This window comes from Natator depressus, chromosome 1 (genome assembly GCF_965152275.1).
Source record: "Natator depressus isolate rNatDep1 chromosome 1, rNatDep2.hap1, whole genome shotgun sequence".
Taxonomy (NCBI): domain Eukaryota; kingdom Metazoa; phylum Chordata; order Testudines; family Cheloniidae; genus Natator; species Natator depressus.
In genome coordinates this window covers 162,406,786-162,432,756 of record NC_134234.1, presented here as the reverse complement: position 1 = coordinate 162,432,756, position 25,971 = coordinate 162,406,786, and the positions used below count along the sequence as shown (strand labels likewise).

Genomic DNA, 25,971 nt, shown 5'->3' with positions numbered 1-25,971 from the left:
CCAGTAGCTACAAACTAGTGTTGCTAAGCCTGAATGTAAAAGGTACTAGTGGCAAAAAAGAGGTTTTTTTTAAAACCATAATACATACAACGCAGTTGTTTATACACATATCAAATAGACAGAGTTAACAGTATTATTAAATAGTGAAAATAAATTTTTAAAAGCCTTTCATGCAGAGGGAAGCAACCACAACCACTTTAATTTAATTCTTTTTAATGCTTAACAATAAATTTCACGTGGTCAATAAGGGGGTCTTGTGTCTTTGCTGTCCAAACCATCTTACATTCATTAGGAGGAAGAACACCAATTAAATAAGAATTTTACTCAAATTGGAAAAACAGCACTGTGTTGTAATCTTAGCAAACATGGCACTTAAATCCCATTTGTCTTCCTGCATTTCTTCCATGAAGAGGTTGGTCACCAACCCACTCATGTACATGTGTATAGTTTCACCCAAAGCAGCGCAGACAAACATTTGGCACAGTATTCATGTTGGATATGCATACATGCAGCTCTATTTACAGAAGGCTAAAGACGAGAACTTCTATGTAAAAGGGTAAGAAAGAACGGTCAGAGAGCTAGTCTCCCCCAAAATTCATAGATTCTAAGTCCAGAAGGCACCATTGTGATCATCCAGCCTCATCTCCTGTACAACTCAGGCCATAGAAATTCCCCTAATAATTCTGAGGGTATATCTTTTAGAAAAACAATCAATCTTGATTTAAAAATTGTCAGTGACGGAGAATCCACCATGACCCTTGACAAACGGTTCCATGGTTAAAAAGTGACCTTACGACAGCTGTGACTGATAGCAGGTTTTCAGCCCATCAGCAGGACAAGGTATGTGCCTCATACCCAAATCAGCCATATTTCATGAGAAATGTAGTTAGTCTGCTGAAAGCGTGACTCAAACCCTGCTACCTTCTCTCCATATAGCAGCTACCTAGTTTTGCTCCTTTCAAGGGCTAGACACTAGAAACTTGTCTTCCCTGGGAATTGTTACTATTCAGAGTATGGCTTCCACTACAAAGGGGTCACTTGGTTTAATGTCATGAATATATATGAAAAAGCATGTTTTTAAACCTAAAAAGTCTTCATAGCAAATTATGGGCAGAAAGATCCCGGACATTTTTCAGAAGATATTTCAATTCTATATGATATAACATTTTTAAGTCTTGTACCAAATAGAAGACTCTTTCAGAGACCGAACATTTTAACAAAAACAAAAATAGAGTTTGAAGAATAAAGAAAAACCATGAATAAATCATGAATTGTGGGGGGAGGAGAGAAGAGTACAGAAAATTAAGCATGAAATACTTCACCATTAGCTATATAAATTTAGTTTTAAAAAACATATTTTCAGGTGCTCTAAACCAGTAACTTTCCGAAACGACATGCTGATGAAACAGACACTTCAGATTTATATAAATATTTTTAAAATACATTGATTGCAAAGTGACGTGTCCATTTAAAAGCTATCTACTCACTTTCATGAAAAAAATTAATGTTTTTAAAAAATTTTACACTGGTCCTAGAGATGGTCTAATCAGCCTGTGATGGAATGAAAAATCATCACTTATAGTAAAAATGTTTAATGTGAAAGGTAAGCAAGTAAAAGAAAAAAGGGAAGAAAGGTTAAGGGACTGGCCACAGTGAAGGATAATAATCTAAGAGGAAAACATTTTTTTCTTATTTAAAAATAATATAAATGTATTAGACAGTTATCTCTTATTCCTAAATGAGTCAAATCCAATAAGCATGTTCCCAGGGCAGCGTATGGAACCTCATAGCAGAAGAATACAGACTTGAAGAGCAAGGTTATCACAAGAGCCACAGAAATTAAAACACATGCTTTAAAGATTTATTCTGCAAGTTACTCCATTTGTGCTTGACACAGAGGCTGAAACCAGGACAGAGAATGCACTTAACTCTAGATAATGCTGATCTGAGAGAAGGGATACTCAGTAGCCAGACACACAATGACAAAAGAGAAAGTCAATCTCCAGTTAAATTGATGAACCCAGTCCCAATGCCACCGCCTCACTGACTACACCACACCAATGAGATAAAATAATCTGAGTTAAGAGTACCTTGAGAGAAGCTCAGCCCTTCACACACACACACACAAAATAATAAGTATAAAAAAAAAAAGACTGCATACGCTTAATTTTACACACATGAATAGTTCCATTGAATCAGGGGGATCTACATAAATAGCCTGATTTTCACAGCACTGAGCACCCCCAGCTTCTACAGAACTGCACTGAGTTTCTGGATGTTGAACACTTCTGGAAAAAAAAAAAAAAAACACAAAAACCAGACAACTTAATTAAGTATGTAAATATGGATGTTAATTTAGAAGCCTATGAAAAGTTTGGCCGAGGTTCTGCACCTAGAATCTTGGAAAGAAGATCACAGAATTTAAACTTCATGTGTAGAGCAATGGGGATTCAGTGACTAATGACACCTATACCTCTTACCTAGGGCTTTTCAGCTATAGAACTCAAAGCACTTTATAAAAGGAGGCCAATTTCATTATCCCCATTTTCTAAAGGGGGAAAATGAGGCACAGAGAGCTGAAGTGTCATCCAGCAGGCCAGTGCCAGAAGTGGAAATAGAACCCAGATCTCCTAAATCCCAGTCCACTGCTTTCTCAGCAAAGTGACTCTAGAGGAGGGTGACATGGCTGAAGCAACAGATGAGAAAAATGAGTTTGGCAGGGAGAAAAAAGGATTGGCCTTTTAGAAGGAACTCAAATCATTCGGTCATAACAGTTATACCTTGTCTCAAAATTCTTCCTAAAGTACAAGCAGTCACCTAAAGCCATATTCCGCTCCTAATTTAGGGAAACACTCACTGGAAAAATCAATGGGAATTTTGGTGGCCTCATCCCAACAGATACTCAAACCTGTAACCCTAATTATATTCAGTAAGAGTTCAGAGTGCTTTCAGGATCCAGACCTAGGTAAAGATTCAGAATAAGGCCTAGAGAGAATAAAGGAAAGGAAAGAAGCATTTTCCTTCCTGCATAAATATTTTCGACATATATACTTACATATTGAAAGTAAATATACTTTAAAAAAAGATAACAACAAATGTCAGCAAATTTAACCACTAATTTCAAGCTTCCCTAGCTGAATTTAAAGAATTTAAGAGGACAATGCCAATTTTGGTAGTATCCCAAATTTGCAAACTAAGGGAAAGAATAAAAGTAGGTTAAAAATCAAACCAAGATAGGTCAAAAGTTTAATATTCACTTTGTTAAAAGCAAATATTTCCCTACTTGTTTAAAGCCAAAAACTAAAACAGTGTAGCATTTATAACATAACAAGCCAGTATGTGTGCATAATGAAAGAAACAAAATTTAGATTTCTAGTTTCTGAGAGGCAATGCTGAGCAAGAGTAAGAACAGCTATTTTTAAATTTATATAAATAAAAAAAATCCTATTGCCCTTATAAATAATAAAACAAGCAGTAGAAGAAGCAATTTGCAGTTGCAATAATTACAATGCTATAACCAAAAAGAAAAGGAGTACTTGTGGCACCTTCGAGACTAACCAATTTATTTGAGCATAAGCTTTCGTGAGCTACAATTCTATAACCACAGTTTTAAAATTAAACGCACCCACCCAAGTTTGTTCTAGCTATACAAGAACAAATGTTGCTCGTCTTACTCATGCAAGTCATTCAGTTGAAAGGGAGGGCTCACATAAATACAGTGAGCACGGGTTGACATTCAAAATGCTGTTCCTACAACAGTGAAGAGGAAAAGCCATTTTACGGAAGATCAAACAGCACAGACCAAGCACATGGCCATCTCTGAGATCACAGAATAAATCTCCTCCTACAAATTTGTCTCTTAAAACATTGTTTCTTTCAAATGCCTCATTGCAAAACCTACACATGTGCAACTCCGCTAGCATGAATGCACAACGTGCATGAGATAGAACACATTTATAAAAAAAAACGAACGAAACACTTACTGTGGCAAGAGACCAGAGCACGTCTGCCCGCGAGACTACTAAACCTTTTGCAGCAATTTCAGCAAACGACAGACAAGTTCCCAGAATTCTTAGCAACATCAAATGTTCATGCTTGATTAACCCTTTAGGTAGAAGAAAGGAAAAAGCAATGAATGGGAAGGATTGTAAACGGAGGAAGAGAACTTTATACTAATAAATCAAGGAAATAAGAAATAGAAAACTGATAGTGAATGCCACTAAGAGTTCACAGTCTATCTGTGCATGAAGCTAGGGATTTTACAGTCATTTATTTACAACAGACGGCTCTTTTGACACATACAGGCCTTGGAGCTGCCAAGAGCTCTGGACAGGAGGATCGATGTGTCTATGGGGTGCCCCATTGACTTCAATGCAGCTCTTCATAAATGTAGTGATCTGCTTATGTAGATCTGATTGCAGTATCCGGGTGGCAGTCTAATAGACTGTGAAATAATTTCCCACGGGAAGTAGTTGAGCCTCATCCTTGCTGCATTTACAACTAGATAGGACAAACACCAGAAAATGTACAACAGTGAATAATTTTGCATTGCAAGGTTACGGACTACAGCTAATAGATCTTTTTCATCTCTAGATTATTTGATTCTCTGATACAACGGAGGAAATATAACATCACTGTATAGTGTAACATTGATAGTTAATTGGGTTAATTGGAAGATACCCTACTAAGACTAGTACTGTTTACTATTTTACTAGGGCAAATGCTCTTGGGAATATTATAGTATTAAATAACAAATAAAGCTTATGCTTATTATATATATCAGCTTTAATTATGAAGAATTGTGGGGGTACTGTAGCATGTTAAATTTAGCATTAAAATGGTACAAAGGCATAGGTGCTGGAACTAGGAGTGCTGATGCACCCCGTCTTGAAGTAGTAATAACCAATCCAAATACAATGGCTTCCGCCTTCAGCACCTCCATTATAAAAATTGTTCCAGCACCACTGCGCAAAGATGTTATTCATCTTGCTGCAGTTTCTTTGCTTTCCAAGACTTGTAATATAGTTGTGAAGGACTCACTCTTTGTTGAATTTTGCTCATATCTTCATAGGAGTACGTAATTCCTCTGAATGCAAATAGTGTATGCATGAAAAATTATATGCTCTGAGAAGGGACAGTATCATGTTGCATCAGATCTTTTTAAATTATGAGTATCAAAATAAAATATTAGTTTATTAAATACTTTTACATATATGCGTAACTCAAAGAATCATTGGTTTAAAAAATAATCCCACAATCAAGCTCTGGAGTAGTTTTTGTCTTTTAAGTGGTACGATTGACTTCAATGGAACTACTATGGGGAGAAAAATTATTCCAGAGCATAAACGATTGCAGTATTGGGCCCTAAAATGGTCAACAGTAATTGATCCATATATAATCACTATGGCCTTGTATGAACTAGAAAAATTATATTTTTTTAATTTAAGTTTGCTCAATGGAACTAGTTCAATTCAGTTGAAAATCTCATTTACCACCAATCTAGATTAAGTTGTTAAGCCTGGTTTTCAATTGAGCTAAACTACTTTGATTGAGCTAACTCAATTGAAACAAACATCTTTTTTCAATCTAGCAAGGTCTACGTGAGCGAGGTTTGAAATAAATGATTCAGTCTGACAATTTTTCACACCAATGTGATTTCTTGGTAATCCTCTCATTCTTGTCTAAAGTATGTGTAATATTGTCAGAGTAGTATCAAATGCTTTAATTCTTATTTATCAAAGATTTCAAATGGAATGAACAGAACATGACAATTGTCCATCTATGCATCCCATTGTCCAGTCTAAGCATCTAGCAGTCAAAGGCTTAGGGACACCGAGAGCACGGGGTTGCAGCTGTGACCATCTTGGCTTATAGCCAAGCTTATAGCTTATAGCCATATTTTTTTAATCCAGTTATAGTTTTGGCCATGACAACATCCCCGGCAGTGAGTTCCACAGGTTAACTGTGCATTGTGTGAAATACTTCCTTTTATTTTAAACCTGCTGCCTATTAATTTTATTTGTTGACCTTCAATTCTTGTGTTCTCCAAAGGGCTAAATAACACTTCCTTATTTACTTTCTCCACAGTATTCATAAGTTTATAGACCTCTATAATTGTCTCTTTTCCAAGATGAAGTCCCAGTCTTTTTAATCTCTCCTCAGGTAGAAGCTGTTCCATACCCTTAATAGTTTTTGTTGCCCTTCTCTGTACTTTTTCCATTTATAATTTTTTTGAGATGGGTGACCAAAACTGCGTGCAGCATTCAAGGTGTGGGTGATTTATATAGGAGCATTATGATATTTTCTGTTTTCTTATATATTCTTTTCCTAATGGTTTCTAACATTCTATTAGCTTGACTGCCACTGCACATTGAGCGAATGTTTTCAGAGAACTATCCATGATGATTCCAAGATCTCTTTCTTCAATGGTAACAGCTAATTTAGACCCCATCATTTTGTCTATAGTCAGGATTATACTTTTCACTATGCATTACTTTGCATGTATCAACATTGAATTTAAAATGCCATTTGTGTTGCTCAGTCAGCTAGTTTTGTGAGATCCCTTTGTAACTCTTCACAGTCTGCTTTGGACTTAACCATCTTGTAACTGAAAACACAGTAATTTTCAGTTAGCATTGGGGCACATTCTGCACTAATATACATAGTGCATATAACCACTGTCATCAAAGGTCTGCATGGGGGCAACAAATAGCACTGAATTTGTCCCATGGCACAGATTATAAATAAGACCTCAACAGCAACTGATTTGCTGTCAAATTAGTGTAGGGTGGCTTTCCCACGAAAGCTTATGCCCAAATAAATGTGTTTGTCCCTAAGATGCCACAAGTACTCCTTTTCCCAGAAACTGTCACACATGCAGCTTGTCTTGAGGAAATATACAATGTATAGACTTTACTTTGGGTAAATTAATATTTGAAAAATTAACGTTGTCACCCCAAGAATACAGAATCATCACATAACTGTATGCCATCACATGATTTGGCTATTTTCTCTCACAGACCAAATACGGAAAGGGGTAAGCCTGCATCAGTGGAACACCAAAATATGTGTGTGAGAAAGTGCTTGGGGGATAATATCCCGTTTCCAGTGATGTTCTAGTAAAACATTGCCCAAACCAGGCATTGTCTGGCTAACGGAGCCGAGGCAGACACTGACTTTCAGGTTGGGGTTTATTTATTTATCTGAATTTAGTTCTGGGTTCCGGTCCCCCCGCCAAACCTGCAGACGCAGGTCAGATCCAGGCTTCCTAGGAGCTGGAGTTTCCCTCACATGTCTCTCTGTAAACACGCTCTGCCCCGTGCGTGACTTTACACAGCTGCTCTGTGTGTGTGTGTGTGTGTGTGCAGCCACCAGCGCACGGAGCCGTGCCGCACCCCCGGCTGCAGCGGTGACCCGCCGTCTTTCTCTCGCGCACGGGAGGCGCAGGGAAGTGCGGGGCCTGGTGCGGCGGCGCTGTCTGAGCCCCATGGCGCAGCTCCCACTGGCGGCGGCGGGCCCGGCCGGAGGCGGCGGTCTCGGGCTCCAGGCGGTCACGGCCCCGGATCCCCGGCCTGCGCGGAGGTGAGTAGGGCCGGGCAGGCGGGCAACCGAGCCCCCGCCGCCCGTCTACAGGCGTACGCGATCCTGGGGCAGCCCCCGCCCAGGCCCAGCCCGTTTACCGGCCCGGTGGGGGAAGAGGGGGCCGCGTTTCATCCCGTGGGGGGAGGGGCAGCGCGGCCCCGAGCCCGCCAGCGCTCTGTGTGGATTTTGAGGGGGGGGGTGGACTCGGTGCAGCAACATGGCTGCCGGGGCCCATCCCCCTCCCCAGGCACCTGCGGGGGGAGGGGAACGTCCACGGTCCCCTCCCCCCCCACTAGAGAGAGAGGCTGCGCTCTATGGTTCCCTGTGGGGGCAGAGCGGCTGATTGACGTCCCGTCATGCCTCTGGTTCCACAGAGGGCGACCAATGGCGGGAGGGCATAAAGGGACCGCGTCCGCGGCGGGGGCTGGCCCGTGGCTTCTTGCAGTGGTGCATTGTGGGGTAGTGGAGGACCCGCGTTGCGGATGGAGGGGGAGTCGAGCCGTGGGGCTGTCATGGCGACTAACATCGAGCAGATCTTTCGGTCCTTTGTGGTCAGCAAGTTCCGGGAGATCCAGGAGGAGCAGGAGCAGCAGCAGCAGCTGGGCGGGTAACGAGCCGGCTCGGGGCCGTGGGGGAGGCGAAGTGGGACGGGAGCCTAGTGTGAGCGGAGTCGGGGTGGGGGCGGGGAGAGGTGTCTGGGGGCAGTTGCGGGACGGGGGCAGTGGGTGGGAGGGAGGATGGGGGCGGGGAGGGATAACTAGGGGACCGTTGGGGGGGAGGGGCAATCTCGGCCCGGGGGACGGGGGAGGGGCGGCCGTTGCGGGTCACTCGAACATACGGGGCCTGGCCCGGCGCTCAGCGGCGACATCCGGTTACGGTGCCACCAGGCCGCTGCCCCTCCGGGCGGTCTAGCTTTTCAGTGAAAATAACAAGTTTGGATGGGCTAATTTCGCAATGCTTTGATGCGCCTCACAACACGTGCACGCTGGTGTGTTTTCAGTCTGAAAAAGAGTGCTTGGTGGGATGGGGTTTTTGGGGGGCGGGGGCGGGGAGGGAAGAGGGAAACGAAATTTCTGTGTTGTGAAAAGGCCTGGGATGAAACAGTGAGAAAATATTTTCCTCCCTTTGGCATAGTTCTAGTGGCTAACAAAGTATTTTGTCTAAGAACACAGTAAGTAAAACAAACCAAAATATGAATATTTCACTAAAGTGCAAGGCCTCTTCAGGAGGCTAAAATATTCTTTAGAAGGTTTGGCTGTAAGAAATGTGAATACATTACCTTTAAAAAAAAAAAAAAGCTCGAAATTACTTGAATTTTGTTAATATTTTTCTCGGTTAGTGGAAAGGTAGAAGGCCAGCAGAATGGTGAAACAATCCCAGCTGAGCAAGCAAACACTTCAGATGACACAGTTACGGGTGCTGGGAGTCTTCAGAATGATCAGATAGTTCAGAAAATAGAGGAAGTACTGTCTGGGGCCCTTGATACAGAGCTACAGTGTAAATCAGGTAAATGAAAATGCTTAAACATTGCAAATATGTTTTTCTTCAAGGGGACACTATAAAGAGTAAATCTAGTCAGTTTTTTGAAAATTAAATAAAAGTTTCCAGTGCCACTCTTGTCATGCACTTCCCTGATACTTTTTTAATGGTTTTATAATATTTTACAAAGGATTTTGTCTCGCCCTCATAGTGCTGATAAATCTACACAAAATTGGTCTAACTGACAAACTTGTATTCTATAAACTCTGAAACTGATTATCCACATAGTGCTGTCAAGTGCACAAATTAAGAGAAAAGTAATCTTCCCCTCTTATTTCTTCGTTATAGTAGTAATCAATTTTATTTGTGACAGTAACAGGATAAAAAAAATCAGAGAATATAATTTTTTTTCTTAGTTGACAGGTGCCTCTTTAAAGATTACTTTTGAAATAAGGCATGTGACAATTCATAAGTATCTTCTTCAAGGCATTGTTGTACAGTTCTAACTCTGGCAGAACTTACTGAAACTAATGGAAGTTTTGCCTGAGTAAGGTCTATAGGATTACTCCTTACATCGTTTATCAAACTACAAAATTGTATGGCTAGGTATGTTAATCAGATAGCAAGGTATGAAATAAAGTAATTCCTTGGTGGTGGTATTAGTGAATAATGTACTTATAATTGGAAAAAAACAGGCATTCAGCTTTCAGTTGCTTCAAATGTAATACACTAAAATGGCTGTATAGACCCTCTGATAACAATGAATCCAGCAAAAACGAGTCCTGCAAGCGTTGTCTACATTTGAGTAGTTCCAGTGATTTCAATGGGATATTCACATGAATAAAGTTACTTGTATATGTAAGTGTTGGCAGTATTGGGGTCCTACTTGGTTACAAAAATGCATTTTCATTGTCACGGAAATGAGGACGGCTGTGCACTTGGTAAGTATATATTCTAAGTGTTTCCACAGAAGACAGTGTAGAACTTTGTGGTTGATCTTTGATCTGAATAATCTCAAAGGCTACATTTGCAATTTTTTCTGATGTTCCTTCTTTCCATAATGTACTATGGCTTTTCTACACTGAGCATTTTCAGAAATCTTCCTTGCAGTTGGTGTAGAACTGGTGTTGGTCGAATAGTACAAGGAACAGGAGGAGCACTAGTGCAAACTGGGCATTCGTGTTTTTAAAACTTGTCTAATTCTTCTCAAAAGAAGACTAGATAATTTGGTAGTAAAAAGACTTGCAACCATTATGCGCTAATGCTCCCATCAGTAATAGTAAAGGTGAAGCTACAGCAGTGATTTGGGATTTATTGAAAAAGTTGTGCAGAAAAGGACACTGATCCTATATTATTGATACTCTTCATGGCATTCAAAGGAACATGGATAGAAATACCATTTTTTAAAATTAAAATACTTAGCTAATATAGGCCATAGTGATACAAACACTCGTGTGTAAAGTTACGTGCATGTTTTCTTGATCAGGGACATATGCGTTTTATAGTATGCCCATCATCATAGTATCTGAATGTTTACTTTTTGTATCAACTCTTTTATTCCAAGATCACTTTCTCCTTTTAAGTATTGTTTTGAGGATAGAAGTAAATCATAGTCCTGTGATACAGCTTAGGGTTGCTGAGTTGCTGCAACGTACAAAAAAGTTTTTTCAGTGCAATCATTTTTTTTAAAGGAACCTGGCAGACTAGAATTATATACTGTATTAAAAATGATGTGTTTACTAATAACACTTTAGCGCCCAATTCTGCAAGTATTTACATGCTTACCTCACATGCCATTGGTTTCAGTGGCACTACTCAGTGCATAGTTAAGCACATGTGTAAATCTTTGCAGGATTGAGGCGTACTTAAGTGGGCTTTAAGATGTTTGTATACCTCACTATTTAAGCTCTTTGTGTATTTCTCAAGTTCTCTCAGACTTGGTAATGAAAGCTAGTGAATTTGAATTCAGTTTTATTTTTAGCTTCTGATCATTTTTTTGCTAGTCTTCATGTACAAGTAAATGCTGCAATGTGTGGTTGCAAAATTTTTATTTTATTTTTTTAAGAAACAGTGTTTCAGTTGGAATTAATAAATAACCTTGAGAAATTTTCTTAAATGTTTAAGGCTTTTTAAACATACACATTCAATTTTAGGAAAATGTTGACCTGTCACTTAAAAAAATCTTAAAAGACATGTATTTTAACAACTAAAGTAAAAGTTTTGTTGAAGTCTTTTTATTGGATAATGCAAATGGCACATTTTCTTCCCAGTTGTGTAATTTTGTAAGGTGTGCTATTTTTTTCAGGAATAGTCTTTGCTGTCTTCCATTCATTATAAGTGTTTTAGCTACTGATCAAAGGTCAGTTGCTATCACATCATCTTAACAGTCTTATTTGTTGTTTTAAGTGTAGAAATCCTAGCAAAAAATTGGCAAGAGGCAGTTTGAAGATTGGTTTAATGTTTTTGAAAGCTAAATTTTTGTTTTTTACCCAAACATTTAAAGCTCCTACTGAGGGAAAATGTAACTCGTGATGTATATCAGGAAAAAATGTTGATTTCAGGTTGTGTATAACTTTATGTGCACCTGTGCCCAAATACTGGTTTAAAATATTTTATATTTGAATGTCTTTTTATAAAATTAGTTTTAAATAAATTTCTTTATTTTTTTTAGGTGTAGAGGAAGATTCAGTGAAAAATAGCTCTCCCTGTACAAAAAGAGGCCCCACTGACGAAGTAGAAGATGAAATTCCAAGAAAAAAGTCAAAAAAGAACAAAAAACACAAAAGCAAGAAGAAGAAGAAGAAAAAGAAGAAGAAAAGGAAGAAAGAAAAAAAGCATAAAAAGCAGCCAAAGGAATCAAAATTAAGTGCACAGTATGGAGAGCACGCAGATTTACAACCTGCTTCTCACTCAAAGACAGAAAAATTGGGCTCAAAGTTGATCACACGGCATGGAGGACATGCAGATTCAGATCTTGCTGGTCAAATGCAGCCAGAAGAATTGGGCACAAAATTGAGTGCAGAGTACATGGGACATTCAATTAAAAGACTCACACCTCATTTGCTATCAGATTCTGAATCATCTGTGGAAAAACTTGGGAGTGAAAAAACAAACTTGGCCTTGACTGATACACACAGTACATTCAATTCAGAAACCAGCAAATTGGATACCCAGGAAGAAAATACTAGTACAATGAAAATTCAAGAGCAAGCTAATGTAAAATTATTGGTGAATAAGACTCATGAAAGTATATATCATATAGCTTTTAATATGAATGCAAAGGATGAACCTTTACCAGTTAAAGACACTGAAAATGGTACTGTGTCTACCAACAGAACTGGAGTTGCTGGTAAATCTGAAATTGAAAAGGATTTGGAAGCTACTCTAGCCTCTGAGATAACTGAAGAACTAAAAGATTCAGAAGCTACTCTGGAATCGATGGGCATGGTGGAGGTGAAAGAATTAGAAACAACCTTAGAATCTGAGACCATGGGAAAGATTAAATGTTCAGAAGCAATTCTAAAATCTCTGACTATGACTTCAGAGGGTTTGGATGCCCCTCTAGAATCTGTAGCCATAGCGGAGCTGAAAGCAACTGAAGAATCTGTGGCTGTGACAAATGATTTGGTAGTAACTCCAACATCTGTAGTTGTAATGGAGATGAAAGCTTTGGAAGAAACTGCAGGATCTGTTGTCATGACAGATATGAAAGGTTTGGAAACAACTCTAGAAACTGTGGGTGTGGCTGAGGCAAAAAGTTTGGAAGGAGGTCTAGAATTTGTGACTGTGCCAGATGATTTGGTAGTGACTTCAAAATCTGTGGCCGAGGCAGAGGTGAATGATTTGGAAGCAACACCAAAATCTGCGTCTATGGTGGAGGTGAAAGGTTCAGAAGCTGCCCTAGAACTTGTGGCCATGCAGGAGGCAAAAGATTTGGAAAGAACCCTAGAATCTGTCGCCCTGGGAAAAGGTTCACAAACAACCCTAGAACCTGTTGGGAATGCGAAAGATTTGGAAGCAGCTCTAAAACTTGTGGTGGAGATGAAAGATTTGGAAGTAACTCCAGAATCTCTGCACATGGAGGAGGTGAAAGGTGCAGAAGGAGCCCTAGAATCTGTGGCTATGGCAATAGATTTGGAAGGAACCCTCAAACTTGCTCCTGTGGCAGAGGCAAAAGATTCAGATGCAGCATCACTGTCTCCGCAAATGGAAGATATGAAAGATTCAAAAGGATTCCTAGAATCTGTGGCCATGACAAAAGGTCCAGAAACAATCCTAGACCCCGTAGGGGTGGCAGAAGGTCTAGAAACAATCCTAGAACCTGCAGAGGTGGCAGAGGAGAAAGATTTGGAAGGAATTCCAGAATCTCTGCACATACAGGATATGGAAGAGTTGGAAGCATCCTTAGAACCTGTAGTCATGAAAACAGGTCTGGAAGTGGCTCTAGAACATGTGGCTGTGGTGAAAGGTGTAGAAGCAACTCCACTTTCTATGCAAATGGAAGAAGTGAAAGATTTGGAAGGAGCCCTAGTAGAATCTGTGGCAGTGACAAAAGGTTCAGAAGCAGCCCTAGAACATGTTGTCTTGGCAGAGAAGAAAAGTATGGAACCAACTTCACTATCTCTGCAAATGGAAGATGTGAAAGATTCAGAAGGAGCCCTAGAATCTATTGTCATGGAAGAAGGCTCAGAAGCAACCCAGGGACCAGTGACAGAGGCAAAAGACTTGGAAGCAATCCTAGAATCTGTTTCGGAGGTGAGAGGTTCAGAACCAGCACCACTGTCTCTGCAGATGGAAGATGTGAAAGGTTCAGAAGGAGGTGTAAAATCTTTGGCCATGGCAAAAGGTTCAAAACCAACCCTGAAAACTGTGGCTGTGGGGGAGGGAAGAGGTTCAGAAGCAACTCTGCTGTCTCTGGAAATGGAGAATGTGAAAGATGATGAGGAAGCCTTAGAATCTGTGGCCCGGGCAATAGATTCAGAACCAACCCTAGAACCTGTGGCCATTGTAGAGGCTAAAGGTCTGGAAGCAGTTCTGTCTCTGCAAATGGAGAACGTGAAAGATTCAGAAGGAGCCCTGGAATCCGTGGCCATGGCAAAAGATTTAGAGGCACCTCCAGAACCTGTGGCAGAGGTGAAAGATTCGGAAGCAATGCTTCAGTCTCTGCAAATGGAAGATGTGAAAGAATTGGAAGGAACCGTAGAATCTGTTGTGGTGACAAAAAGTTTGGAAGCAACCCTAGGGCCTGTGGTGGAGGAGAAAGGTGCAGAAACACCTCCACTATCTCTGCAAATAGATTTGACAGAATCAGAAGGAGTTCTAGAATCTATGTCTGTGGTGAAGTTGAAGGCTTTGGAAGCAGCCTTTGAGTCGGTAGTCATGGTAGAGGTGAAGGATTTAAATAAACCTGTACAAGCTGAGTCTGAGGTCACAGCTCAGTTTAAAGATTTGGAAACAATTCCCAAATTTCTGTGCATGGAGGGAGATTTGGTAATAACTCCAGAGTCTGAGACAACATCAGAAGTGAAAAACTTGGAAATAATTGGACAATCCGAGTCGCTGGCAGAAGTGAAAGATTTGGAAACCACCCTAGAATCTGAGGCAGTGGCAGAGTCAAAGGATTCAGAAACAACTACAGAATCTCAGGTGATGATGGAAGTGAAAGATTTGAAAACCATTCCACGATCCCAAGTCATGACAGAAGTGAGTGACTTGAAAATATCTCCACGTACTGAGGTGGAGGTGATAAAAGGTTTTGAAACAGCTACAAAGTCTGATGCCACTGTAATGGAGGTGGAAGATTCTGAATCAACTCTGGAATCTAGGGCAGTAATAGAGGTGAAAGATCCGGAAGCCACACCCGAATCTGAGGCAATAACAAGCATAAAATATTCTAAAAAAATTCTAAAATCTGAGGCCACCTCAGAGTTGAAACATTCAGAAGCTAGTCCAGAATCTTTACACTCGACAGACTTGAAAGATTCTGGAAAAACTCCAGAACCTGAGGTGATTCTGCAAATGAAAGATTCAAAAACAACTAAAAAATCTGAGCCCATCGCTCTGGTGAAAGATTCTGAAGCTAGTAGAGAATTGCTTCATATAGTGGTAAAAGATTTGCAATCAACTCCAGAATCTGAGACTGTGGCAGTCGTGAAAGATTTGAAGGAAATTCTAGAGTGCGAGATGGTGGTGGCAAAAGATTTGGAAACAACCCTAAAATCTGAAGCAATCATGGATGTAAAGCATTCTAAAGCTGCTCCAGAATCTTTGTATAAAGCAAAGGTAAAGGATTCAGAAGCAGTTCCAGAATCTCTCGACTCATCGAAGGTGAAAGTTGCTGAATTAGCTCTAGAATTGGAGGCAGCAGCAAAGGTGAAGGATTTGAAAGAAACCCTAAAATCTAAGGTCATGGTAGATGTGAAAGATTTGGAAGCTGCTTCAGAATCTGTGATCAGGATGAAGGTAAAAGATTTGGACGAAATTCCAGAACATTGGCAGCCAGTGGATGTGAAAGTTTTGGAAGCATTTCCGGAATCTGAGAAAACAGTGGAAGTAAAATATTCAGAAGCAACTCCAGAAACTCAGGTGTTGACAGAGACGAAAGATTTGGAAGAAACTCTGGAATCTCTGTACACTGCAGAGGTGGAGGAGTTGGAAAAAATTACAGAATCTATGCCAATGGTAGAGGTGAAAGAATCTGAGGCTGTGATGGATCTGAAATTCTCAGCAACAACTCTAAAATCTGAGAAAACAGTGGAGGTGAAAATTTTGGAAGATACTTCAGAATCTTTGACAGTGGAAAGGATAAAAAATTCAAAAGCGTGTCTCGAATTTCTGCAATCTGAGGAAATGAAAGATTTGGAAGCAGATGTAGAAGCTGAGGCTTCAACGGATCTGAAGGATATGGAAGAAACTTTAGGCACTGCACAGGTGAAATATTCAGAAGCAGTTTTGAAATCTGTGGGCATAGCAGAGAGAAAACATTTGGGAACAACTGTAGAAAATCCTAATGCAGTGCTAGATTTGGAACCGGTTTCAGAATCTCAGCACGCTGTGGAGCTGAAATTTCCAGAAACTCCTCAGATTCCTGAGTTAAAAGTGGAGGTGAAAGATTCTGAAGCAGCTCTAGAATCTGAGACTATTACAGAGGTAAATGACTTGCAAGCTACTCCAGAGTCTGTGGCCACGGTGGAGGTGAAAAATTTGAAAGCAGTTCCAGATTCTCTTCACACAGTACACATGAATAATTTGGAAGCAACTCCAGAATTGGTGGCAGCTGCAGAGATGAAAGATTTGGAAGCAGTTTCTGAATCTGTGGTGGTGCTGACAGAGGTGAAAGATTTGGAAGTAGTTTCAGATTCTCTGCATACTGTAGGTGTGAAAGATTTGGAAGCAGCTCCAGAATCTGTGGCAGCAGTGGCAGAGGTGAAGGATTTACAAGCAGCTCCAGAATCGGCAGCAGTGATGAAAGATTTGGAAGCAGCTCCAGAATCTGTGGTGGCAGTAGCAGAGGTGAAGGATTTACAAGCAGCTCCAGAATTGGCAGCAGTGGTGAAAGATTTGGAAGCAGCTCCAGAATATGTGGTGATGCTGGCAGAGGTGAAAGATTCAGAAGTAGTTCCAGCTTCTCTGCATACCGTAGATGTGAAAGATTTTGAAACAACTCCAGAATCTGTGGTAGTGGCTGAAGAGGTGAAAGATTTGGAAGCAGCTCCAGAATCTGTTGTGACAGCAGCAAAATTTAAATACTCAGAAACAACTCCAGAAGCTGTGGTGGTGACTGCAGAAATGAAAGATTTGGAAGCAGCTCTGAAATCTGTGGTGGTGGCAGAGGTGAAGGATTTGAGAGCAACTCCAGAATCTTTGGCAGCAGAGGTGACAGATTTGGAAGCAGTGCTAGATATTCTGCATCCTGTAGATGTGAAAGATTCTGAAACAGCTCCAGAATCTGTGGTGGTGGCTGAAGAGGTCAAAGATTTGGAAGCAGTGCCAGATGTTCTGCATACTGTAGATGTGAAAGATTCTGAAACAAGTACAGAATCTCTGCTGGTGTCTTCAGAGCTGAAAGATTCAGAAACTGCTCCAGAATCTGTTGTGACAATGGCAGAATTGAAATATTCAGAAACAAGTCCAGAATCTGTGGTGGCTACTGCAGAAGTGAAAGATTTAGAAGCAGTTCCGGAATCTGTGGCAGAGATGAAGGATTTGGAGTCTGCTCCAGATGCTGTGGTGGTGGTGGCAGAGGTGAAAGATTTGAAAGCATCTCCAGACTCTTTGGCAGCGGTGGCAGCAGAAGTGACAGATTTGGAAGCAGCTCCAGATTTTCTATGTATTGTAGATGTGAAAGATACTGGAACAACTACAGAATCTGTGATAGCGGCTGAAGAGGTGAAAGATTTGGAAGCATCTCCAGATTTCCTGTGTACTGTAGATGTGAAAGATTCTGAAAGAACTCCACAATCTGTGGTAGTGGCTGCAGAGATGAAGGATTCTGAAACAGTTCCAGAATCGGTGGCAGAGGTAAAATACTCAGAAACAAGTCCGGAATTTGTGGTAGTGGCAGCAGAGGTGAAAGATTTGGAAGCAGCACCAGAATCTGTGGTGACAGTGACAGAGGTGAAAGATTTGCAAGCTGTTCCGGTTTCTCTGGTGTCGGTGGCAGATGTAGAAGATTCAGAAGGAGCTAGTGAGTCTCTGCATGCTGTAGATATGAATGATTCAGAAGCAGCTCCAAAATCTGTGGCGTTGGCTGCACAGATGAAAGATTTGGAAGAAGCTCCAGAATCTGTGGTGGCCATGGCAGAGGTGAAAAATATGGAAGCACCTCCAGATTCTTGGTATACAGCATATGTTAAAGATTCAGAAACAACTCAGGAATCTGTGGCAGTGACAGCAGATGTGAATGATTTGGAAGCAACTCCAGCATTTAGGGCGGTGGCGGCAGAGGCAAAAGATTCAGAAGCAGCTTCGGAATCTGTGGTGATAGCGGCAGAGGGGAAGGATTTGCAAGCTGCTCCAGATTCTCTGGTGGTGGTAGCAGAGGTAGAAGATTCAGAAGCAGCGAGTGTTTCTCTGCATACTTTAGATGTGAATGATTTAGAAGCAGTTCGAGAATCCGTGGAGGCTACGGCAGAGGTGAAAAATTTGGAGGCAGCTCCAGAATCTCTGTATACGCTGTACGTTAAAGATTCAGAAACAACTCAAGAGTCTGTGGCAGTGAGAGCAGAGGTGAATGATTTGGAAGCAACTCCAGAATTGGTGGCGGCTGTGGCAGCGGCGAAAGATTCGGGAGCGCCTCCAGAATTGGTGGCGGCTGTGGCAGCGGCGAAAGATTCGGGAGCGCCTCCAGAATTGGTGGCGGCTGTGGCAGCGGTGAAAGATTTGGGAGCGCCTCCAGGATCTGTGGCTGTAGTGAAGGAGAATGATGATCTTTTTAAAAAAAAGAAAGCATATGAAAAAAGTAACAAGAGTAGTGATAAAAATAAACAAGATGCAAAGAAATTAAAAAGGAGTAAATCTAAATCTCTTTCACGATCCAGGAAGCGGAAAAAGAAGTCCAGGTCACGTTCTGTCTCTAAACATTTGAAATGTAAAAGAGCAAGGTCTAGGAGCAGAAACTACTCAGATTCCAGAAAGAAACATTCCACATCTTATGACAAGTCTAGATCTAGATCTGTTGAAAAAGGAAGGGGCAAAGACTCTTCCTGGAGGTCCAGACGCAGGCGCTCCAGGTCCTCTGATGGTCTCAAGTCAAGATCCAGATCCATTGATAAAAGGGAAGGCAAAGACTCTTCCTGGAGGTCCAGACGTAGGCGCTCCAGGTCCTCTGATCATCTCAAGTCTAAATCCAGATCTGTTGAAAAAAGAGAGGGCAAAGATTCTTCACGGGGGTCTAGACGCAGACGCTCTAAGTCATCTGATCGTTTCAAGTCTAGATCCCGATCTGTTGAAAAAAGAGAGCGCAAAGATTCTTCACGGCGGTCTAGACGCAGACACTCCAAGTCCTTGGATCGTCTCAAGTCTAGATCCAGATCCAGGTCTGTTGATAAAAAAGGGCACAAAGACTCTTCATGGAGGTCCAGACGCAGACGCTCCAAGTCCTCTGATCGTCTCAAATCTAGATCCAGATCTGTTGAAAAAAGAGAGCGCAAAGACTCTTCACGGCGGTCTAGACGCAGACGCTCCAAGTCCTCTGATCGTCTCAAGTCCAGATCCAGATCTTTTGAAAAAAGGGGTGGCAAAGAATCTTCCTGGAGATCCAGACGCAGACGCTCCAAGTCCTCTGATCGTTTCAAGTCCAGATCCAGATCTTTTGAAAAAAGAGGTGGCAAAGAATCTTCCTGGAGGTCCAGACGCAGACGTTCCAAGTCCTCTGATCGTCTCAAATCAAAATCCAGATCCAGATCTTTTGAAAAAAGGAGTGGCAAAGCATCTTCCTGGAGGTCTAGACGCAGACGCTCTAAGTCTTCTGATCGTCTGAAATCAAAATCCAGATCCAGATCTGTTGAAAAAAGAAGTAGCAAAGGGTCTTCCTGGAGGTCCAGACGCAGACGCTCCAAATCCTCTGATCGTCTCAAGTCAAGATCGAGATCTGTTGAAAAAAGAGGGGGCAGGGACTCTTCATGGAGGTCTAAACGTAGACGCTCCAAGTCCTCGGATCGTCTCAAATCTAGATCGAGATCTGTTGAAAAAAGAGGCGGCAGAGACTCTTCACGGAGGTCTAAACGTAGACGCTCCAAATCCACTGATCATCACAAGTCTAGATCCAAATCTGTTGAAAAAATAGGTAGTAAAGAGTCTTCACGGAGGTCTAAACGTAGACGTTCCAAGTCCTCTGATCGTCTCAAATCTAGATCCAAATCTGTTGAAAAAATAGGTAGTAAAGAGTCTTCACGGAGGTCTAAACGTAGACGTTCCAAGTCCTCTGATCGTCTCAAATCTAGATCCAAATCTATTGAAAAACTAGGAAGCAAAGAGTCTTCATGGAGGTCCAGACGCAGATGCTCGAAATCCTTTGATGATCTAAAGTCTAGATCTAGATCCAAATCTGTTGAAAAAGGAGAGAGTAAGGAATCTTCATGGAGATCTAGAAGTAAACGCTCCAAGTCCTTTGAACGTCACAAATTGAGATCCAAATCTGTTGAAAGAATAGAGGTACAGGAACCTTCGCAGAGGTCTCGAAGTAGCTGCTCCAAGTCTTCTGAGCGTCACAAGTCCAGATCCAAATCTGTTGAAGAAATAGAGGCTCAGGAGCCTTCACAGAGGTCTCGAAGTAGCCGCTCGAAGTCCTTTGAACATCACACATCTGGATCCAAATCTGTCGAAGAAATAGAGGGAAAAGAATCTTCACCGAGGTCTCGAAGTAGCCGCTCCAAGTCTTCTGAACGTAACAAATCCAGATCCAAATCTGTTGAAGAAATAGAGGCTCAGGAGCCTTCACAGAGGTCTCGAAGTAGCCGCTCCAAGTCTTCTGAACGTAACAAATCCAGATCCAAATCTGTTGAAGAAATAGAGGCTCAGGAGCCTTCACAGAGGTCTCGAAGTAGCCGCTCCAAGTCTTCTGAATGTCACACGTATAGATCTAAATCTGTTGAAGAAATAGTGGTTCAGGAGCCTTCAAAGAGGTTTCGAAGTAGCCGCTCCAAGTCCTTGGAACATCACATGTCTAGATCCAAATCAGTTGAAGAAATAGAGGGCAAAGAATTTTCACAGAGGTCTCGAAGTAGCCGCTCCAAGTCTTCTGAACGACACAAATCCAGATCCAAATCTGTTGAACAAATGGAGGTGCGGAAGCCTTCAGGGATGTCTCGAAGTAGCCGTTCCAAGTCTTTTGAACATCTCCACTGCAGATCCAAATCTGTTGCAGGAATAGAGGTGCAGAAGCTTTCACAAAGGTTTCGAAGTAGCCTCTCCAAGTCTTCTGAATGTGTCACGTCTGAATCCAAATCTGTTCAAGAAATAGAGGCTCAGGAGCCTGCAGAGAGGTCTCGAAGCAGCTGCTCCAAGTCTCCTGAACTTCAAAAGTCTAGATCCAAATCTGTTGAAAAAATAGAGGGCAAAGATTCTTCACAGAGGTCTCGAAGTAGCCGCTCTAGATCTTCTGAACGTCACACGTCTAGATCCAAATCTGTTGAAAAAATAGAGGACAAAGATTCTTCACAGAGGTCTCGAAGTAGCCGCTCCAGATCTTCTGAACGTCACAGGTCTAGATCAAAATCTGTTGAAGAAATAGAGGGAAAAGATTCTTCACAGAGATCTCGAAGTAGCCGCTCCAGGTCGTCTGAATGTCCCACATCTAGATCCAAATCTGTTGAGGAAATAGAGGTTGGGGAGCCTTCAGAGAGGTCTCGAAGTAGCCGCTCCAAGTCTTCTGAACGTCACAAGTCCAGATCCAAATCTGTTGAGGAAATAGAGGTTGAGGAGCCTTCACAGAGATCTCAAAGTAGCCACTCCAAGTCTTCTGAACGTCACACATCTAGATCCGAATCTGTTGAGGAAATAGAGGTTCAGGAGCCTTCACAGAGGTCTCGGAGCCGCTCCAGATCTTCTGAACGTCACAAGTCCAGATCCAAATCTGTTGAGGAAATAGAGGTTGAGGAGCCTTCACAGAGATCTCAAAGTAGCCGCTCCAAGTCTTCTGAACGTCACACATCTAGATCCGAATCTGTTGAGGAAATAGAGGTTCAGGAGCCTTCACAGAGGTCTCGGAGCCGCTCCAGATCTTCTGAACGTCACACGTCCAGATCCAAATCTGTTGAGGAAATAGAGGTTGAGGAGCCTTCACAGAGATCTCGAAGTAGCCGCTCCAAGTCTTCTGAACGTCACACGTCTAGATCCAAATCTGTTGAGGAAATAGAGGTTCAGGAGCCTTCACAGAGGTCTCGGAGCCGCTCCAGATCTTCTGAACGTCACATGTCTGGATCCAAATCTGTTGAGGAAATGGAGGTTGAGGAGCCTTCACAGAGATCTCGAAGGAGCCGCTCTAAGTCTTCTGAACGTCACACGTCTAGATCCAAATCTGTTGAGGAAATAGAGGTTGAGGAGCCTTCACAGAGGTCTCGAAGGAGCCGCTCCAGATCTTCTGAAGGTCACATGTCTGGATCCAAATCTGTTGAGGAAATAGAGGTTGAGGAGCCTTCACAGAGGTCTCGAAGGAGCCGCTCCAGATCTTCTGAACGTCACATGTCTGGATCCAAATCTGTTGAGGAAATAGAGGTTGAGGAGCCTTCACAGAGGTCTCAAAGTAGCCGCTCCAGATCTTCTGAACGTCACACGTCTGGATCCAAATCTGTTGAAGAAATGGGGTTTCAGGAGCCTTCACAGAGGTCTCGAAGTAGCCGTTCCAGGTCTTCTGAACGTCACAAATCTAGATCCAAATCTGTTGAAGAAATAGAGGGAAAAGATTCTTCACAGAGGTCTCGAAGTAGCCGCTCCAGGTCTTCTGAACGTCACAAATCTAGATCCAAATCTGTTGAGGAAATAGAAGTTGAGGAGCCTTCACAGAGGTCTCGAAGTAGCCGCTCCAGGTCTTCTGAACGTCACAAATCTAGATCCAAATCTGTTGAGGAAATAGAAGTTGAGGAGCCTTCACAGAGGTCTCGAAGTAGCCGCTCCAGGTCTTCTGAACGTCACAAATCTAGATCCAAATCTGTTGAGGAAATAGAAGTTGAGGAGCCTTCACAGAGGTCTCGAAGTAGCCGCTCCAGGTCTTCTGAACGTCACAAATCTAGATCCAAATCTGTTGAGGAAATAGAAGTTGAGGAGCCTTCACAGATGTCTCGAAGGAGCCGCTCCAAGTCTTCTGAGCGTCACAAGTCCAGATCCAAATCTGTTGAGGAAATAGAGGTTGAGGAGCCTTCACAGAGGTCTCGACGTAGCCGCTCCAGATCTTCTGAACGTCACACGTCTAGATCCAAATCTGTTGAAAAAATAGAGGGAAAAGATTCTTCACAGAGATCTCGAAGGAGCCGCTCCAAGTCTTCTGAACGTCACAAATCTAGGTCCAAATCTGTTGAGGAAATAGAGGTTGAGGAGCCTTCACAGAAGTCTCAAAGTAGCCGCTCCAAGTCTTCTGAACGTCACACTTCTAGATCCGAATCTGTTGAGGAAATAGAGGTTCAGGAGCCTTCACAGAGGTCTCGGAGCCGCTCCAGATCTTCTGAACGTCACACGTCCAGATCCAAATCTGTTGAGGAAATAGAGGTTGAGGAGCCTTCACAGAGATCTCGAAGTAGCCGCTCCAAGTCTTCTGAACGTCACACGTCCAGATCCAAATCTGTTGAGGAAATAGAGGTTCAGGAGCCTTCACAGAGGTCTCGGAGCCGCTCCAGATCTTCTGAACGTCACACGTCCAGATCCAAATCTGTTGAAGAAATGGAGGTTCAGGAGCCTTCACAGAGGTCTCGAAGGAGCCGCTCCAAGTCTTCTGAAAGTCACAAGTCCAGATCCAAATCTGTTGAGGAAATAGGGGTTGAGGAGCCTTCACAGAGGTCTCGAAGGAGCCGCTCCAAGTCTTCTGAACGTCACATGTCCAGATCCAAATCTGTTGAAGAAATGGAGGTTCAGGAGCCTTCACAGAGGTCTCGAAGTAGCCGCTCCAAGTCTTCTGAACGTCAGGAGTCCAGATCCAAATCTTCTGAAGAAATAGAGATTCAGGAGCCTTCACAAAGGAGTAGTCGCTCCAAGGCTCCTGAACTTCAGCAGTCTAGATCCAAATCTGTTGAAGACATTGAGGGCAAAGATTCTTCTCTGAGGTCTCGGAGTAGCCGCTCCAAGTCTCCTGAACTTCAGCAGTCTAGATCCAAATCTGTTGAAAAAATTGAGGACAAAGGTTCTTCACAGAAGTCTCGGAGTAGCCGCTCCAAGTCTCCTGAACTTCAAAAGTCTAGATCCAAATCTGTTGAAAAAATAAAGGGCAAAGGTTCTTCACAGAAGTCTCGGAGTAGCCGCTCCAAGTCTCCTGAACTTCAGCAGTCTAGATCCAAATCTGTTGAAAAAATAAAGGGCAAAGGTTCTTCACAGAGGTCTCGGAGTAGCCGCTCCAAGTCTCCTGAACTTCAAAAGTCTAGATCGAAATCTGTTGAAAAAATAAAGGGCAAAGTGTCTTCACAAAGGTCTAGAAGAAAACGCTCCAAGTCTTCTGAACGTCACAAATCTAGATCCAAATCAGTTGAAAAAGTAGAGGGCAAAGAGTCTTCACAGAGGTCTAGAAGTAAGCGCTCTAAATCCTCTGAGCGCAAATCGCAAAAACATGATAGCGAATTGCGTTCTAGACGAAATCGGTCTCGGTCAGTAACACGTAAAAGACTCTCAAAATCTAAATCTAATCATCGGTCTCGGACACGCTCCCTGTCACGTTCAAGACATAGGAGGAGGACTCGGTCAAGATCAGTGTCAAAAAGGAGACGGTCTTTATCAAGAGAGAGACACAAAAGATCTCAAAGGAACAGGTCAAGGTCTGCTGATCGACGAAGAAGGAGATCAAACTCAAGGGATCACCGAATAGTGCTCAGGTTACGGACCAGAAGTCGAACACCTATTCGACGAAAACGGTCTAGGTCAGTGGGAAGAAGACGAAGCTCTAGCAAATCACCAGTTCGACTAAGGAGATCAAGATCACCTGGGAGAAGAAGATGCTATAGCAGATCACCTGATCGTCAAAGAAGGTCCAGGTCATCCGATAAGTTTTCAAGCAGATCACCTAAACGTCTTACAGACTTAGGTAAGTAATGCTCTTTTCGTCAATCATTTTCATGGCTGCGTAGTGTTGACCTATGTAAACTTCATCCTACCTCTGATGAAGATAATACAGTGCAACCCTAGCATTCATCAGGAATCTCTTCGAAGTAATTTTAAGCAATTGTTTAATTTTAATAGACTTTTTGTTGGCATTGAGTGTGCACTTATAGGGAATTCAAGTGTGTAGTCTGATTGAAAATGCAGCAGAAAAATGTGAAGGGTACAGGATTTTACAGGTTATTCCAGATAGGCAGACCCATGATGAACCCTGGGGTTATGAGTCTATGCAGGTGCACAAGGATTTGCCCACACATTGTAATCATAGGATCAAGGCCTTAATGTTTTTGTTAAGATGCAGTGATTCACCAGATTTGTTTTTTTTTCAAGAGCATATAGCACATTATTTAAGAAAATGGAAAACAAAATATACATGTGGGAGTCCTCTATGGTCAACATAATGTTTCTTTGCCAGTCATATTAATTCTCTTACCTCATTCACAGCTTCTGTGTTGCTGTTCAAAACTACTTCCTACTTATATGAAAACAGGCAGCACTGAGCAAGTAATCTGGTTAACAAAGGATGTGAGCTAGAGGATTCATGTGATGCACTCCAAATTTCCATGGGGGTTGAGGAGGAAAAATCTAGTAACTATCCCTTGCTTACTCCCCTTAGGAGCTGAGCTTGCCTGTATTGAGACTAGTTCTTTTAAGGTAGAACCCTTTAAGGATGCTGGGCTGAAATTTCTGAGTATATTGAATAGATCTAATCACTTTGCCACTATGTATAGGTTGTCAGGGTCTCTATATTCTATTCTGTATCACATAGTAAGGTGGTGATATATGGCTACAACTAGCTGGTTCCCAAGTTGTTGAGCAGCAATCCATTATGTTAACTACACGTTTCCACATAAGACTGGCGACTGAGGCAGCCTTAGTCAGAGGCAAGACTCAAGACACCTGGGATGTTATTCCAGATGCTGGAAAACTGTAGTATGGAAGTTCATTGCTCCTCATTGATTGCTGCCTGCATCAGGAATGACTTCCAGATCAAGATGTGGAAGACGACTTACCTAGAAATGTGAGGAACTTAAAACTCTTTATTGAGGGCATGACCATAACCTAACATCACATATATGATGTAGCACTGAAAACGGCTCTTCAACTGTGTGGTAA

At 42.1% G+C, this 25,971-nt stretch overlaps 2 protein-coding genes across 5 annotated transcripts in view; one reads left to right on the top strand and one right to left on the bottom strand.

Annotated features, from left to right (window-relative positions):
- The window catches only part of LOC141997948 (trifunctional purine biosynthetic protein adenosine-3), a 61,035-nt gene extending 56,946 nt beyond the window's left edge, over positions 1-4,089 (bottom strand). The window contains exon 1 of the mRNA XM_074970524.1: positions 3,984-4,089. The gene's annotated coding sequence lies outside the window, so the exon portion shown is untranslated. The remainder of the gene's footprint in view (positions 1-3,983) is intronic.
- Positions 4,090-7,332: 3,243 nt separating this feature from the next.
- The window catches only part of SON (SON DNA and RNA binding protein), a 62,229-nt gene continuing 43,590 nt past the window's right edge, over positions 7,333-25,971 (top strand). For 2 of the 4 annotated variants that reach the window (XM_074970506.1, XM_074970514.1), the window contains exons 1-3: positions 7,993-8,188; positions 8,921-9,087; positions 11,732-24,781. In XM_074970506.1, the coding sequence (XP_074826607.1) occupies positions 8,064-8,188; positions 8,921-9,087; positions 11,732-24,781 (13,342 nt within the window). In that variant the 5' untranslated portion in view covers positions 7,993-8,063. Of the gene's footprint in view, positions 7,582-7,944; positions 8,189-8,920; positions 9,088-11,731; positions 24,782-25,971 lie in introns of those variants that run through there. The other 2 variants (XM_074970510.1, XM_074970511.1) reach the window with 2 other exon arrangements.